Raw genomic sequence first — 17,395 nt, 5'->3', positions numbered from 1 at the left:
ACATAAAAATATGAAATTCGTTTAAATAAACAGATGTCATGTCTATAGGTGATTAATGTTTCATTGAACTTTTGTTACATACACATCCAAACAGGTGTTGATAATCTTTTCATAATACAATTCACACTCTTACAATATTATTTAAGCGTATATTGTACTTATTGGATCGAATAAAATTGACTGATAAAAATCATCGTTTCAACACACTGTATATGCGATATCTGCAGACTTAAAGATAATTCGATGTAGTTACACGCTTCGCACATATTGTAATACTTATCCTATACTTTGTAGTAGTAATATAATTGTACCATTTGATTTACTTAGAATTTTACAATCATACTAATATTCGTAACAAGTTACATACATAAATCTATCAATTTTAAACGCTTAATTACTCGCGTTTTTCATAAGTATTCCCTTTCGAATTGTGATTAATTTTTAAATCTTTTAAAGACGTAAATAAAGTATATACAATTCACTTGTAAGAGATACAGTTTTTTCAGAGAAAATTAGGGTACAAATTAAGTTAGAAAATTGTGTTTGAATCCTTAATACAAATTTGGAATATAAATGAACAATTGGGCTTAATATTCAGCAATGTTCATGGGTTGGGGTAAGTATTGTCATAATGTTTTGATAAATTTTTCAATTTTATCATCAGGAATGCATATTACTTAGAAACTTTATCAAAACTTAAAAATTTTATCTTATTTTACTGCAGGTAGATATTATAAATTTGCATTCTGTCGCTGCTTAACGATTTAGAAAAACTATGATCAGCAACAATGAATTAAAACAAACATCAAATCTTACAGTCATTATTAAATAATAAAGTAAACACGATACAAATAATTGCAGTTATTAATATAAAAATATTAAAATCATTAGCATTTCTCTGTTAACAAGAACTTAGTAAAATAGTGGTTCTAACGGTTTAAAATATTGTTGGCACTTGTAAATCATAATATAAATAACACTATTTCTCCATTTTATGTCTGAAATATTTATATTCAATAACAACTATGTAAAATCAAACCTACTTCTCTTTTTTTTTTTTTTTAATTAAATTTACATTTTTAAGATTTGAGCACACAAGAGTATCGATTATGAACTATTATGACAAATGTGTGTTTATGTACATTATAGGAGACTGGTTCACAGGCGAAGTACAATCGGTAGATACACAAAATCTCCTTGATTCTGTAATTATAACTAATAAAACTATTATAAGAAGAATTCGTGTACCCACTTATGAAGTATACAAAACTCATTGGCGCAATGGTGAGATATTACTCGTTAGGATAATGATTAATGGCAGCTTCGTTCTTACTGTGCTTGCATAATTCCTCTTTATAAAGTCCTTTTTCTATTTTTATTCATATAAGCTGTTGTGATTGTCTTTAGATCCTGAAATACAGAGACATTATTGGGCAGCATCGTTTCTTCTACCTATTGGAACAATCTTTGTTCTCGCATTGGTAGTCCTTTTAATGGTAATACTTTCAGAAATTATTCACTTTTCATTAGAATACAAATTTAAATTTATAATAATTTCAGGTATTATTCAAAAGATGTCCGCATATCGTTGCCGCGATTGTCGCTTCGATTCTTGGTGTAATTATCATATTTACAGCATTGGTGTCGATCAACCATGCTCCCATATATGCTTAACATTTTTTGTTAATATTACTATTACCAAAATTCGATGAACACGTCTCATCGTTTCTAGTCTGTTTAAAATACTATGGATCAAGACTGATACAAGATTTGCTATACCATGATATACACATAAAAATGTACTGAATATTTTTATAATGAATCATTTTAACTAAATGTATCTTTTGTAATATAAATATTTTCCTTACTATCAGTGCTTCTTGCTGCTGAACTTCAGTTGAATCATATCCTGTGATACCCTGATCACTTTTTCTTTGTAAATATTTAACGCTTCTTGTAATTTTTGATAACCCTAGAATTATTATTAACGTATACAACCCTACAAATTATTATTAAAAATAGTTTGTACGAAAAAAAAATTAAGCAATACCTCAGAAAATATTGAATTCTCTTCGCTGGCTTCCTTTAACTCGTACAAAAGTATTTCTAATGTATTAAATGGTAACCAAACCGGTGGATCTCTAGCTGTCAAGAATGATTGAAGACCGAAATGTTCTATCTTGCCGCTTCCCATCACGGCATGAATATATTCCACAGCCAAATCACTAGCTTCTAATATTCTACCGGTGTTCAGCATTAGACGGAGAAGTTCTGCGGCATTTCGTTTCTGCAACAAAACATTAATAAAAACTAAATACAGTAAAAGCTGGGTAAGTGCAAAAAACATTGGGACCTAAATATTGCATACAGGGGAGTTGCTGTGGTGATTCTGAACAACTTTTTCCTTTACCAAAATGTTGGTCAAAGCTTTGTTTTTGAATTATTAACGAAAAACACTGGCCAATGATAGGGCGCGTAGAGCGCGGGCTCAGGAGTCGAGGCTGCCGTCCCTGAGTGCGCGCGCTATGCGCGCTCTGATTGGCCACTGTTTTTCTTTAATAATTCAAAAACAAAGCTTCAAACAATATTTTCGCAAGGGAAAATGTTGTTCAAAATCACCCCAGCAACCCCCTTTTCCGGATGTTAATCGAATAGTGATTTACCTTGTACGACATTAATAACCACTGAGGTATAAAGGCGCCTTCCTGAAGTAACTTTCTAGAAACTGCTTTATGCAGTTCGCTGCTCCTATCTTTCTCGTGGCTCAGAGTCAAGTACTGCAACAATCCCCAAGCGGTATTTGTGAGATTCGTGTTAGTCAGACCGATATCGAATATATCATTCTGAATAAGCCAGTCCCATGCGTTCGAATCTTCTCTTCGACTTAATCGTATACACTGCGAGGTGAGGCTCTCGAAGACGGAACTTTTATTTATCTTAAACTCGTCGCACAAATGTAACGCCGTTGTGTACAGCCCGATAGTTGACAAAATAATGACAAGTTCCGAGGGACCGGCGTGCGTGACCACCTGCAGTTCCGAATTTATTTTTGATACTTTCAATCTAGCGTCCACGATGTAGTATTCTTTCTTTATGTCGTTCAATTCGAGAACCTCGATCTGTTTCTTTATATTATAATTCAGGATCTCCTTGTCGCTCATGCTTCTTCTTGATTGTATATCCTGATCATCCATTTCCTCTGAATAATTCTGATCGATCACAGGTCTTACGATCCACCTGTAATTCTCGGATACAAGGTGTAAGGCATTAATGCACGCTAATAAGCATTGAGCTTGTCTGGATACAACTGGAACCGACTGCGATTCTTGACTCAAACGCATGGCTTGTTCGTACATCACAGAAGCAGCTGAAAAAGCAATAAAATCAATTCTCAATTATTCTAATCATTAACACGTTGAACGCCCCAGTGAAATCGGACATTTTTTGTGGGACGTATTAAAGCTTTAATAATTAATTTTCAACGTGTTAATCATCTAATTATTTTAAATAATACCTTTTCGCATGTTTCCTTTATTTATATGGAAACTGTATAAGAAATTGTAGTAATTATTTTCCATCAGATCCACGCTTCTAGCTCTGCCCTCAACTATCCTTTCCAGATCCTCGTACATGTCAACGTACGGGAACGAAATCAAGTCTATTAATTTCTTTCGTTCAAATAAAGTTACCACTAATTGTCTCAAGCAATCAACTCTGCGAGCAGCGTCCGGGTTTGAATTTAAACAATTGTACGCTTTCGTGTGATGCCCTAAGTTCAAATGCTGCGTGAACACTATAGAATGCAGCGTCGGTAAATTAGGGTCATCTTTATCGGCCATCATTATAGCCGTTTCAGCGAGCTCTACGATGCAGTCGGCGGCATTGCGTTCCTCGAATAACTTGACAACTTTTAAATAATATTGAATCAAAGCGCTGCTCTCCGACATTTCGCTGGAGTCGAGCAGGGCATCGGCTAGGAATTCGTCCGTCAAAATTCCTCCAGAAGCTCGAAGGAAATGATCGCAGGCTTTCTGTACTTCTCCCATTTCCAGTAACGCTACTGCCAGGATAAATTTCCTGGACGCGCTGTTCCATTCGCACCATGTGTTTAAAAGCCTCACGTACTCCTGAACCAGGAGGAACTGACAACTGGACAGCAGCCATTCAGGAAAGATGAAGTTCCCAGATCTTGGCCATCTAATGGGCTCTCGTTAAGGAAGCAAAGTTAATTTATAATATGCAAACGAATATTTTTATAAAAAGGATACATGAGCTGTGCGATAAGCGTAACGTGCGTCAACATGCCATAATGCCAGGGGATCAAAGTATTTGCATTCAAATTTGTATGAGCCATTAAACTATGGGCATGTTTCGCACCACTGTTCTGTATAAATAATTCTAGTAACGACATTGATCGATGCTGTCTGAAGCCTATGTTCGTCCTAGCGTCGACGAACTTCAACATCGCTAAACGTTGGATACTGGAATCTCTAAAAATAATGTTTGATAAATAAAAATTGCCAACAAGGAGAACTACCCGAGTGCAACGCTCACTTATGAATGAAATTAGAAGTGCTTGTGTCATAACAAATAAACGCGTGTAAATTTCGAATGCGGTAAGAATGTTAATCTACTGGATAGAAAACATAATTGAAATTTTATAAAAATTGCATTGCACAAAACCTGCCATAAAAAAAAAAAAAAAAAAAAATTTGGACCTATGGATTTGAACCGCGGACCTTCAGATTGCGAGTCAAGCGTTTTACCACGGGGCTAACCGTTTGTATATGTAACTTTGTCATATTTCTCAATATAAGTGGGACAAATTTTGATTATTAATATCTTTTAAACAATTACACGTCTGCCCCTAAAAGGGGATATAGGCGTGTTCAGCTGGACGAGCTCTATAGGGTGGCAAAGTTTGATTAATAAGTGAGCATTACATTTGGGTAGTTCCCCTATGTAGATGTGTTTAAGGAAAATTCTAACTTACAACAGTGATTGAACAGGTGCTGACAGTGCTGTAGATTCGCATATCCACGTGACAACATAATAAGCCTGGGTTAAAACTACCGTTCTGGGTGCTAACGATGATTTAACAGAATGCAAAGACCGCGAATCGAATAACTCGGGTCGCAGTAATATTATCTGTTGTAAGATTAATAAATTTCTGCAGATTGAAAATCTCAGGAGCGTTATCTGAGCTACGCTTTTCGCTATTGCGGAGATACCCAACTGGCTGCTGAGAAAATGATTTATGTTGAGTAAAACTTTCGAAGCATCGTGGTCCCCGTTCATCTCCAACTTATTCGGCTGGCCAAGGTCGTACGTTAACGCTTCTAGTAGCATCGCCATAGCGCTGGATATGTCTCTGATATTCGACAGCCTGTGACAGCTAGGATGATGCGTAATAAAATCGCTAATGGGTTCCTCTGACTCTAACATCAGTCTTGATAACAAATCATCGATGATGATGTCCGGACTCTTTAAATGATACAGTTCTCTCTTCATCGCTGCTTTCGTCTCTTCAGATAGTTGTTCTTCTATCAAGACCAGCGCCGACATCAACGTAATGAGATCCTGGCATATATCGTCGTCTTGCGATAAAACGGGTGTTGTTTTAAACCGAGAGGTGTACGATTTTTCGTTACAGAACATTAAATATTCCAGAGCTTCCATCGGTCTCAGAAGCGAGAACGATGATTTTTTAAGTAAAATTACTCCGTAGACGTTCGGTAGTAATAGTAACCCAACGGGTCTGGTGCTGTTGGCATGATACTGGATCACGCAGGAATAAAATTTCGACCAGCAACGATTGGCGATCTCCAGATAATCTTCATCCATCAGCTCGTAGTCCATTATTTCAGCCTGTATTTCAGCCTCCACCGCGATGCACACGCGTTCTTTCAACTCGGAAACGCTGAGGATCTTCTCCTCTATGCAATTGGACCTTCTGTAAATGTTCAACGCCTTCGTTATATCCGTCAAGGAAAATTGTCCGGGTTGAAAAATATAATCTATGTATGCTTGTCTCGGATCAGTGTCAGGATCGCCGAGGACGTAATCTGCGTCCGGCGTTTGTTCCAGAATCGCTGTTTCCCATTCGGAATTGACACGGGTTCCAGACAGCGATAATTGTGCGTGCGTTACTTCAACAGTGTCCATATCGGTCGTCCTCCAAACAGCCCATAATCGAGTAGTTGTGAAAGAAAAATCGACTAGGTGTTGCTGCAAATATTGGTTCAGATAAGATTTACTGATAAGAATAAACCTTGATTTAGTAAATACTTACGTCTTGCGCGAATCTCGTACACAATCTGATAAATTTAAATATCCCATTGTCTTGAATGGGCTTTAAAACACTGAACTCGCATCTGGTGCTAAATTTTAAAAAGATACCCAGGTATAATTCATTATTGGGACCTAACGTTTTCCTCAACATGTGACCCTGGGCACCCTGGGATGCGATACGATGGTCGATAGCTGCATCGGTTACTGCCACGCATTGGGCTTTGTTACACGACCACATGCGAATGTTTCCCTCGCGACACAGGGCGAACAAATACGTATCATTTCCGCAACTGTGTATCGTTAGAGACATAGCTACGTGAGCTTCGGAACTACGGCCACCGAAAGCAGTCGCTATACCGCTTAGAAATCTTGGCACAATAGAATCCTGTTTCAATTCGCTGGTGTGTACTAGACCGGTTTTCGTGTCTAGTCTTAGGAGAAGAATAGTCCCTGAGTTGTACGCAAGAGCAAATAATGCTTCCTGAGGAGGAATAAACCATGAAGCAGCTGCATGAGGCACTGGAAAATCTATGTGAAAACACAAATGAGTTGAACATACTGAATAAATTTAATACATTTAATTAATTACTTACTTGTAGTTCCTGCACTAGTAATAACATGAAACATGTGAGGATCCTCTTTGATTCTTTTCGCATTTTGTGATGATGCTTCGCTAAATATTGACTGTATACCTAAATCTTTGTATGTACTCAACGAATGTTCCTGTAAAATACAAATTGATGTTAATAATTTTCATTCAAGTTCTTTGTGGTTCAGAAGGTACATACTTACATTTTTATGAATTGTTTCGGGGTGAGGAAATGATAGTTTATGAACGCTAGAAACAGTTACTATCAATATGATAACCGAATTAATTGTTTCGTGTATAGAGATACCATCCAAAAGCGGTGTATCTGTAAATTTATATCTTACTCTACAATTGGCCAAATTAATATCTAAACTATGCTCGATCAATTCTAGCACATCGTGACAGATATGCCAATAAATAAAGCGGTTGCGCGTAAAATACTTTGAGCAATCATTGTACGAATAACCGCCAGCTCTTTCTGGAACTTTTATGTCTTGTAAAGTGCTTTGGCTTCCACCTGTAACGTACATGATATGAAATAACTGTTTATTTGACAAGATACAAATAAAGTAAGGTTAGAAACCTCTTTCACAGAAAATTAATACTTAATAACTGAAGTAATATGCATTTTAAAAGAAGAATAATCATTCGTATCCACGAATGGAAATAAGACGTACGTTTTAGATATTTTTCAATAATAATTTCATTTTTCCGGTTAACAAAGAGGTTATAATTACTCACCCGTGTTCAATGTAACTTCGTTCCATTTTTCTGGAACTGTTTGATCAGGCACAACTTCACGGTAACCTAATGGGAATTCTTCCATTCTTTACCTTATTTTCAAGCTAACAATTGATCAATTTAACTTTAAAATTACATCACAGTGTTGCTCGAAATTTTAGCGGGCACCAACCGTTCGTGTCATGCTTCACGCTTCGCGCTTCTTATTTTGCCGCTCTCGATACTCTCGATACTCTCGATTCGCCGTTGCCGGTAGCGCGCCAACTTCATATGTGTTCGATCGGTACACGAATCATGTATAAAAGATCTAATTAATGATTGCAAATGATTATGAATATGAAAAGATTCTGCGTAAATTTTAAGATGCATCAGTTGCCGCATAAATCATAATCTATAATAATTTGTTTATCAATTTCTAAAATAACGGTGAAGGAAAAGATATGAAGAAAAAAATTCTTACAGCATTTTATTTGATACTGAACATCTTCTTTTCTATTGTAATTGTATTATTAAATAAATGGCTTTACATAAATGTTGGTTTTCCAAATATCACACTTTCTATGATACATTTTGTCGTCACTTTTATTGGATTGATAATATGTGAAAAATTTGATATTTTCTGTATAAAAGATATTGCGATCAAGGAAATGTTCTTGATCACTGTAATATTTTGTGGATTTGTCGTGCTGACCAACTTAAGTTTGGAGCACAATACAGTTGGAACTTACCAAGTAGCTAAAATGCTGACAACTCCTTGCGTGATAATGATGCAAATAGTATTTTATAGAAAACAATTTAGCATATTTGTAAAATTAACACTGATTCTTATCACGATAGGAGTAGTAATTAATTTTTACTATGATATTCAATTTAATATTATTGGAACCGTATATGCATCAATGGGAGTATTTCTAATGTCTTTATACCAAGTGGTACAATATCCTCTTTTGCCTTCTAAACCATTAAAGTAAATAATTGAAGTATAGAAATTTCGACATTTCTAGATGATAAATATTAAGCAAAGAGAATTTCAAATGGATCCGATGCAGTTGTTATATTATCAAGCACCTTTATCCGCTGTTATGTTATTCTTCGTTGTGCCATTCTTAGAACCTGTGGAACAGACATTGACAAGAAGTTGGTCATTAATAGACTTAGTATGTTAATCAACTGAAACATTATTATTCGAATTGCGTTTATGGAAAGCTTAAAATAAATAATTCTATGTGTTTTATACCTAGATCATGGTCATATTATCGGGTATAGTAGCATTCCTTGTCAACTTAACATCCTATTGGATAATAGGAAAAACATCTCCATTAACGTATCCTTTCTTCAGTACTAGATGCACTAGATGATTCTGAAATATTTTGTTCCTTATTTGATAACTAGTTATAACATGGCAGGACATTTCAAATTTTGCCTGTTACTTTTAGGTGGATCGTTACTATTTCATGAAACCCTTAATATAAATCAAGTAATTGGTATAACTTTGACATTGATTGGAATTATTTTGTATGCACATGTTAAAGTAAGCACAATGTATTTACTACATTATTATTTGAAGAAAACTTTTCATTGATGTTTCCCTTTCAGATATAGAAAACAGAAGAGGAACAGGGGATACCAGTATGATTTTGTATAACCGTTTGCATAAACAATAAATAACAATTTTACTGGATTTTATGTGGTACTTAATATCCCCATTACTTAAATTTAATTTTCGTTAAAATTTAAGTAGACGTTACATGAATTAAAATGAAAAGGAGAAAGAAAAAAAGAGCAAAAGGGTCAACGTCGTACCTAGGGCTAAGAGGATGATTAATTCGAACTGTTGTTCAAATTAATGGAAACTTTTAAATTATAGAACCATGCTCAAATATTCTCCCAGGCACATCGGACCCAATACTACACTTCTCTTCGAACCCCTTTATATAGAAACTAAGTACTCCTTCAAGTACTTGCGAGAAAACGTTAAAGGCATGAGACATCTATGATTGAAAAATCGTATTAAAAACAATATAAATTTTACCTAATAAATAATATGTTTTCCATAATTATTTATCAAGTTGTATTTCATAATTACGCTCTTCGCAAAATACTAATTACGTACTGACTTAGGTTATTTTTCCGAAAACCTGTCAAATCCGATTTGGCTGAAATTTTGCAAATAGCTTCATTTTGCATAAAAACAATGTTTGTGAGAAGGATTTTTGGCGAATCGAAAAAAATTTTTTTGTATTCCTGCCGTTATAATTGCATCGGTAAAGTAGGGAAGGCCACCCAAATGATACAAAATTTTTTCTCGAATCGCCAAAAATCCTTCTCGGAATTATCATTTTTATTAAAAAGAAACCTATTCCCAAAATTTCAGCCAATTTGGAGCATGGAGGTTTTCGGAAGTACAGCCCAAAAAACAAAATAGGTTTGTTCCTAAAATTCGTTTACTCTTTTCATCTTAATTGTTATTTCCACCTGTTGGTCATGCAGAAACTAACTTGACATTTTTCGAGAGGAATTTTAATTTTTACAATACTGCAAATTTCAATTTAATCAATTAAAAAACATTTCTAATACATTGGTTCATTTGAATTTTTGTTTCTATAGCAATAGGATAGAGTGGGGATAGAAGCTATATGAAATTGTATGTAACGTGTTCCTCGAGGTACCTCGTTACAAAAGTGCTCCAATGCGGGAGTAAAAAGTTCTTTCATTCAACGAGAATGCTAAAACGATCTCTTCAAAGTCCACCTGAAAAGAAATTAAAGCCAAATCAGAGCACTAGTAATTCTATAAAAAATTTAAATACTTTGACAGAACATAACCACTCTACCTCAATGGTGGTTGACAACATGCAAAGTGAAAATCAAGTTGAGAATGAAGAAAACAGTCTAATGGATACATCACAGATAAAAGTTACATACTTAGACCCGCCAGTTAAATCTGAAAATGATAAAAAGGAGTATAGGTAACAACGATATTGAAATAAGACATTGTTATTTCTTACCGTACCTTCACTGATTCTTTGTTCCATCATTCCAGAGTAATTCAACTAGAAAATGGTTTAACTGCTTTACTAATAGCAGATTTACACTCGCCGGGCTCGCAAAATAATAATGCCAATAAAGGTAAAAAGAAAGATATCAAAATGTTTCGCATTTTAAACATTTGGAAATCTCCTCTGATTTGTGTAATTTCTTCATCCATTTATTTTATTCTGAATTATTCATTTAGTAATTGGTAAAAATAAAAAATATTCCTTACTTAGGGGCTGAGATAACTAGCAAGGACGAAGAGGTAACCAGTGAAGAAGAGTCTGGTAGCGAAGACGAAAGCGAAAATGAAAGCACAGACGATGAATGTGGCTGCGATGGAAAAGATTCAACCTCCAGTTCTAAACGGTTGAAAAGAGATGAAAAAATGGTACATCTCACTGATCTTATAGAACATTCTTTATTGTTGGTAAACCGCTACATTTATTTTACATAGGCTGCGTGTGGATTGTCTATTGGAGTGGGTAGTTTCAGCGATCCACCAGAAATTCCAGGCTTAGCACATTTCTTAGAACACATGGTTTTCATGGGATCTGAAAAGTATCCTCAGGTATTCGTCTCGAGTATCAATCTTAACACTAGAACTACCAAAGGGGTAAAAATGACTACTTTCCAGTTTCTTATTTTAAATTACAAATTTCATCAAGGTACTTTTGCTGGAATGTATGTTGGCTATTGTTGAGATAAAGAATATTTATTTAATTTTCTATATTATTTTCAACTTAGAAATTAGTGTGTATCCAACGTCAGTAGTTCTAGTGTTAATGAACAAGAGGCTAATTATAAATGTCATTATTTTCCATGAATTTACAGGAAAACGATTTTGATGCATTTATTAAAAAAAGAGGCGGTTCCGACAACGCCTGTACGGACTGTGAATCAACGACATATTACTTCGAAATACAAGAGATACATCTTTTAGCAGCGCTTGATCGCTTCGCTCAATTTTTTATCAATCCCCTAATGAAAAAGGATGCCATAACCAGGGAACGCGAGGCTGTAGAAAGTGGTACGTACAATCAATTATTTTATTACACCTCACAATTATATTTAATCTTCGTTGCAGAATTTCAGATGGCTTTACCCTCTGACGATAACAGGAAAGAGCAAATATTTGGTAGTCTAGCAAAGGCAAATCATCCATCAAGGAAATTCGGTTGGGGTAATTTAGTAACCTTACGTGACAACGTGTCAGAGGAAAAATTGTACGAGGAGCTGCATAAATTCCGAGAACGTCATTACAGCGCCCACAGAATGAAAGTTGCCATACAAGCTAAACTTCCATTAGACGTACTGGAATCGTACGTGAAACAATGTTTCGTTAACGTACGGAATAACGGTCTGCCGGCTGATGATTTTAGCATGTTCAAAGGCGCTGACGCGTTCCATACACCGAACTTCCGACGGATCTATAAAATGAAACCGATCAGAGACGTCCGTCAAGTGGATCTAACGTGGTCCCTGCCGCCAGTACAGCATTTGTACAAAAGCAAGCCGCACGAGTATATCTCATGGGTGCTGGGTCACAAGGGGAAAGGTTCTCTGATGAGTTACCTGAAGAAAAAGATGTGGTGCCTTGACATAGATATTGATAACGCGGACAGTGGTTTTGCGGACACTTCTATGTACGCCTTGTTCACTATATCCCTAACGCTTACAGAGGAAGGCCAGAAACAATTGCCAGAAGTATTAAACGCTATATTCTCGTTCATCAACCTGATGCAAAGGGAGGGCCCACAGAAACGGATTTTCGACGAGATGCAACAAATAATGGAAACGAATTTCAGATTTTTAGATGAAATACCGCCGGCAGACTACGTGGAGGATTTATGCGAAGATATGCACTATTATCCTCCTAGGGATTATTTAACTGGTGGGGATTTGTACTTCGAATACGATCCGGAAGGTATAGAAGCGTATATGAAGTGCTTGACAGCCGAGGATGTGAACATAATTATTCTGGATAAGAAATTCAACGAGGAGGAATTCGAGAAAGTCGAGCCGTGGTTCAAGACGAAATATACAGACATAGAAATACCTAAAGAATGGATAGAACGTTGGAGAACGATAGAACCCCTGGCAGAGTTTCATTTACCATTACCGAATGTTTTCCTTACCGATGATTTCACTTTGATCCCGATACCGTCTGACGTGTCCAAGTATCCGATAAAAATTCATTCGGACGATATAACTGAAGTTTGGTATCGGCCTGATCCAAAATTCTGCGTCCCCGAGTGTTATATGTATTTTAATATCGTAATACCGATGGCGATCAGTTCTCCCAAGAGGTAATTTATTAATCAATTGATTAACAGCAACGGAGAGAATTTTTTAATAGAACTTTGTTTTATAATTGCGATATTAATAATTGTAATATTAATAATTGCAATATTAATAATTGGAATATTAATAATTGCGATATTAATAATTGCAATATTAATAATTGCAATATTAATAATTGGAATATTAATAATTGCGATATTAATAATTGCAATATTAATAATTGCGATATTAATAATTGCAATATTAATAATTGCGATATTAATAATTGCAATATTAATAATTGCGATATTAATAATTGCAATATTAATAACTGCGATATTAATAATTGGAATATTAATATTAATAATTGTAATATGTAATTTCAGCGCAGCCCTGCTGGAACTGTTTGTTTTGATACTGAAACAATTGTTGGTGGAAAAATTATACCCAGCTACAGTTGCAAGATTGAATTCCGAGATGTATACGAGCGACAGGGGTATACTGCTAAAGGTGCACGGATTTAATCAGAAGTTACCACTTTTGCTAACGATTATTGCCAAGTATATCGCAGACTCGGCGAATCTCGTATCAGAGGAGTTGTTCGAGGCGATGAAGGAGAAGACAATCCAGGAGTATTATAATATATTTCTAAAGCCTAAAAAGTTAGTCACAGACGTGGGTTTGTCGATATTGATGCTAGTCCATTGGCCCGCCCTCGACAAGCACGTTGCCATTCGCAATGTCCAATACGAAGAGTTTCGAAACTTTATTAAATACGTTACTGATCATGTTTACATTCAGTCTCTGGTGCAGGGTAACACGAGGAAAGAGGATGTTGTAAAGAACGTTAAAGAGTTTGTGGAAACGTTAAAATGTGGACCATTGCTGGCTAACACTATGCCACAGATCAGAATTGCACAGATACCATTGGGTTCATATTGTTGCAAAGTAAAGAATTTCAATAAAACCGATGTGAATTCAGTGGTAATGAATTATTATCAATCTGGTATTACATCCATCAGATTATCAGTAATCATTGAATTAATAATTATGATCATGGAGGAGCCTCTTTTCAATCAGCTCAGAACTCTAGAGACATTAGGTTATAATGTATTTTGCCTGTTAAGAGATACATTTGGTATCCTCGGATATTCCGTCACTGTCCATACTCAGGCGGACAAGTTTTCCACAGAACACGCGGCTAACAGAATCGAAGCCTTTCTACAAATGTTCAACGGTATTTTAAAAGAAATGTCGGATGAGGATTTAGAGAGCATCAAAGAGGCACTGACGAAACAAAAATTGTGTGACGATGTTCAGTTGAAGGAGGAAGTGAATAGAAACTGGCCAGAAATCGTGTCGGGCAATTATATGTTTGATAGAATTGAAAAAGAGTTACTTATGATTGAGCAGATAACGATAGAGGAACTGAGAGAATGGATGATTTCTCACACGCTTAATGGAAAGAATTTGAGAAAGCTGAGCATCCACGTGGTTGGAACTTCTGAACCTAAAGAAAACAATGATAGTGAATTGGATTTAAATGAACAAAACTGTAAGTATACAGGGTGTCTTGTAAATGGGGGATTGCTGGAGTGATTCTGAACAACTTTCTCCTTTACCGAAATGTCGGTCGAAGCTTCGTTTTTGAATTATTAAAGAAAAACACTAGCCAATCAGAGCGTGCGTAGCGCGCGGGCGCAGGAGTGGAGGCTGCCGTCCCTGAGCCCGCGCGCTGCGCGCGCTATCATTGACCAGGGGTTTTTCCTGAATAATTCAAAAACGAAGCTTCGACCAACATTTTGGTAAAGGAAAAAGTTGTTCAGGATCACCCCAGCAACCCCTCATTTCCGGGTCTTGCAGGAGTTATGAAACTAATTTACCAAATATGCAACAACTTGAAATGCTGTATTCATATTTCTTTTGCAGCTAATTCGACACTGGAAAAAGTTGCAAACGTGAAGTATCCGCTTACTTATCTTCCTATCACAGAAGAGCTTGAAGATAAATCTTCTGTGCATTGTATCACTGATATTCAAGAATACAAAAGCCGGTTGTATTGCTACCCCTCAAAGCATACTCCTATTTAAGCAACTTATATAATGAATGAGAAAATAAAATGTGATGAATGTTACGAATATTGTGTACGATTCATTTTGATATCCTATTGTAGAAAGAACAATAATTTTAATAATTTATAATAAACATGCTTTTATAAGACATGAAATAAAGGAAGTCGTACAATGATCAAAGGTGGTATCAGTGATGCATGGGCTTGTTTTTTTTTTTAAATATTTTCTTTTAATTGTATTCAAGACATGACAACACGTTTCAATAAATCATTAAACTTCCGAAAATGTAAGCCAACCATCTCCAAGAACTTCTCACACGAACAGCTTTCTTACAAAACTTCATTGAAAGTTTGTTTCCTTTATTTTTTTCAAACTGCGCAGTGCGTCCTGCCAAGTTTTCATCTTCTTCAATTCAATAGAGATTCTCTATGAACCATAACTGCTCTTTCTACTTTGCATGTGTGTCGTGTAATTTGCATTTATACAAGAAAAACGAAGGTAAATATATCATATATATATTTTTGTTAAAAGAAACAAACTTAAAAAATATCTGTCGTTGGAGAAACTTCTCTGCTCGTTGGGGTAAAGAAAAAAAGATTGCTCTTCGTTTCCCAATACGTAATCATTATTGATTATCTTATATTATTTATCAAAGAAAGACGCGTATCAGCTAGCAGAGCAGTTGTATTCCAAAGAACAGATTTACAGAAATATGTCGATGCAATTTGAATGCTCTAAATTGTTACAACATCCATTAAAGTGCATTTTTTTCATTTAATATTTCGAATAATTATTGAATATATTGATTTCTTTTCTTTTGCAGTATTATAGAGTTGCCACTACATTAATATAATGATTACCTCCTACTTTCCAAATATGTATCCACTTTAAAAGTATTTTAAATGTGACATTTTTTTTACTTTTATAATAATTTTTTGGTTGCCTCGTGTTTTCGCCAGCACTGATTCTTCCGTTTTCATTATTTTCCTCTCTATCTTTCAACCACGCCTGTACTTAAATTATTCAACAACAATTGGACTCAAAACTTTGTTCCTTTCATTTTATCCACAAATATACGAATAATTAATAAATTTTTCGCGCTCTGCTTTCTTTTTTCCCCTTTTATTTTAGTTTTGCATTAAAAACGTTTTCTTATGTTTTCCAAACCAGCAAAAGCATAGAATCAGCTCTGCTTGACACTAGACATGACTTGGGGGGGGGGGTACACGTTACAACTTTAAGTTACAAGGTAGAATAATCCAACAAGAATACATTGATGTGATTTTGTGTTACAGAGAAAAATGTCTAAGACCAAATGGATCGGTTTGAAAGTTTCTCTGAAATGTTTTAAACACGTCAGAGAATTACCAACTAATACAGCATTGTGTCTGCGCGCAAAACTTTGCTCTGGATTGGACTAGCTTGTGTGTACGAATAATATTTGCTGATTAAGAGACGCAACGTTAAATCATTACACAGCAATAGTTTCAACACCTGTTATAACAACAAATATGTAGTTTGGAAACGTTTATATATTACACTGGTTTCTCATCTACTTCTGGAAATAGCTACCACCAACCGACCCATATAGGTTCAAAATAATACAATCATTGACAAAATCATAGCGCGCTTACAATCAGTCCATGATCAATTTTCATTCGCTTGCTAAATGCAATCTTTCTGTTCGCTGAAACCCAAACCGTTTGTTAATAATATTTCCCCATGATCATTAAAATTCTTTGACATTCCATGCGCAACACACACTTGTTCATCAATTATCTTATTACGTATTATAAAACAAAAGTGAGTAAAACAGAAAAAGAAACATACAATGATTATAAATTGTAACATGTAACAGTTACCCTTTGTACGCGTTTGTGTATTAAATCATCGTTCTTCTTGTTGTTTCCTTTAGCTATGAAAAATAATAGCGGAATACACGTTATGTAATATTTAATAAGAATATATAAGGATGGGGCCCACATACGTTTTGCAGCTACATTGATAAGTGTTTTTAATTCATTACGTCTTCTTTTTTTGTGTTTTTTCTTTATTATTATTATTATTACTTTATTAATATTTTTTTATTTACTGTCTTTGCTACCGTATTTTTAATATATTTTGTTAATAGAATATGCAAGCAAAAACTATGGTAAAAGAGAAACTTAAAATTTATGTATCGAGCATCATAGCAACTCAATATCTCTTTCGCTCTTCTATTTTTTAGCATTCATAAAGGATGCTCCTTATGTTTCTCTTGGGTTGCTATACAAAAATTCTGGAATTCTACCAGCACGAAGCTATAACATGGCATACGTTACACAGAAAAGTGAGAAAACGTTAGACGTTTTATTGTTTAATGCCCATTGGTTACGTGCTTCCATCAA

The 17,395-nt window shown here is 35.2% G+C and overlaps 4 protein-coding genes and 1 long non-coding RNA gene across 7 annotated transcripts; 3 read left to right on the top strand and 2 right to left on the bottom strand.

Moving 5' to 3' along the window:
• Positions 1 to 474: 474 nt before the first annotated feature.
• On the top strand, positions 475 to 1,847 carry LOC117606656 (uncharacterized). 2 transcript variants are annotated; one of them, XM_034329392.2, is made up of 4 exons: positions 475 to 616; positions 1,150 to 1,284; positions 1,408 to 1,496; positions 1,561 to 1,700. In XM_034329392.2, exons 1-4 carry the CDS (start codon positions 601 to 603, stop codon positions 1,672 to 1,674), a joined length of 354 nt encoding a protein of 117 aa, XP_034185283.1. In that variant the 5' UTR covers positions 475 to 600; the 3' UTR covers positions 1,675 to 1,700. The 2 variants fall into 2 exon arrangements, with proteins under 2 accessions (XP_034185283.1, XP_034185282.1); XM_034329391.2 differs by lacking the exon at positions 475 to 616 and having other exon boundaries at positions 1,110 to 1,284; positions 1,561 to 1,847.
• Positions 1,044 to 7,835, bottom strand: Nup160 (nuclear pore complex protein Nup160). Its single transcript, XM_034329354.2, has 11 exons — positions 7,622 to 7,835; positions 7,084 to 7,397; positions 6,885 to 7,014; positions 6,293 to 6,819; positions 4,994 to 6,228; positions 4,269 to 4,490; positions 3,515 to 4,197; positions 2,664 to 3,367; positions 2,051 to 2,287; positions 1,869 to 1,972; positions 1,044 to 1,410 (listed from the first exon to the last, which is right to left on the bottom strand). The coding sequence occupies exons 1-10, from the start codon at positions 7,704 to 7,706 to the stop codon at positions 1,871 to 1,873; spliced, it is 4,239 nt and encodes a 1,412-aa protein (XP_034185245.1). The 5' UTR covers positions 7,707 to 7,835; the 3' UTR covers positions 1,044 to 1,410; positions 1,869 to 1,870.
• Positions 7,836 to 7,875: 40 nt separating this feature from the next.
• LOC117606653 (solute carrier family 35 member E3-like) lies at positions 7,876 to 9,298 on the top strand. Of its 2 annotated transcripts, XM_034329387.2 has the most exons (5): positions 7,876 to 8,553; positions 8,626 to 8,778; positions 8,863 to 8,945; positions 9,014 to 9,152; positions 9,218 to 9,298. In XM_034329387.2, exons 1-5 carry the CDS (start codon positions 8,062 to 8,064, stop codon positions 9,221 to 9,223), a joined length of 873 nt encoding a protein of 290 aa, XP_034185278.2. In that variant the 5' UTR covers positions 7,876 to 8,061; the 3' UTR covers positions 9,224 to 9,298. The 2 variants fall into 2 exon arrangements, with proteins under 2 accessions (XP_034185278.2, XP_034185277.2); XM_034329386.2 differs by lacking the exon at positions 9,218 to 9,298 and having other exon boundaries at positions 9,014 to 9,203.
• Positions 8,350 to 9,566, bottom strand: LOC117606659 (uncharacterized). The gene is made up of 3 exons (XR_004582009.2): positions 9,425 to 9,566; positions 8,859 to 8,981; positions 8,350 to 8,734 (listed from the first exon to the last, which is right to left on the bottom strand). It is a non-coding gene; the product is annotated as an uncharacterized LOC117606659 (long non-coding RNA).
• Positions 9,567 to 10,130: 564 nt separating this feature from the next.
• On the top strand, positions 10,131 to 16,201 carry LOC117606642 (nardilysin). Its single transcript, XM_034329358.2, has 8 exons — positions 10,131 to 10,589; positions 10,664 to 10,749; positions 10,890 to 11,044; positions 11,111 to 11,224; positions 11,488 to 11,683; positions 11,741 to 12,962; positions 13,323 to 14,491; positions 14,866 to 16,201. Exons 1-8 carry the CDS (start codon positions 10,258 to 10,260, stop codon positions 15,024 to 15,026), a joined length of 3,435 nt encoding a protein of 1,144 aa, XP_034185249.2. The 5' UTR covers positions 10,131 to 10,257; the 3' UTR covers positions 15,027 to 16,201.
• The last annotated feature ends 1,194 nt before the right edge of the window (positions 16,202 to 17,395 follow it).

The sequence above is a fragment of the Osmia lignaria genome, chromosome 8 (genome assembly GCF_051020975.1).
Source record: "Osmia lignaria lignaria isolate PbOS001 chromosome 8, iyOsmLign1, whole genome shotgun sequence".
Lineage (NCBI taxonomy): Eukaryota > Metazoa > Arthropoda > Insecta > Hymenoptera > Megachilidae > Osmia > Osmia lignaria.
The sequence above is the reverse complement of the archived record's forward strand: the minus strand, read 5'-3'. Positions and strand labels throughout refer to the sequence as shown.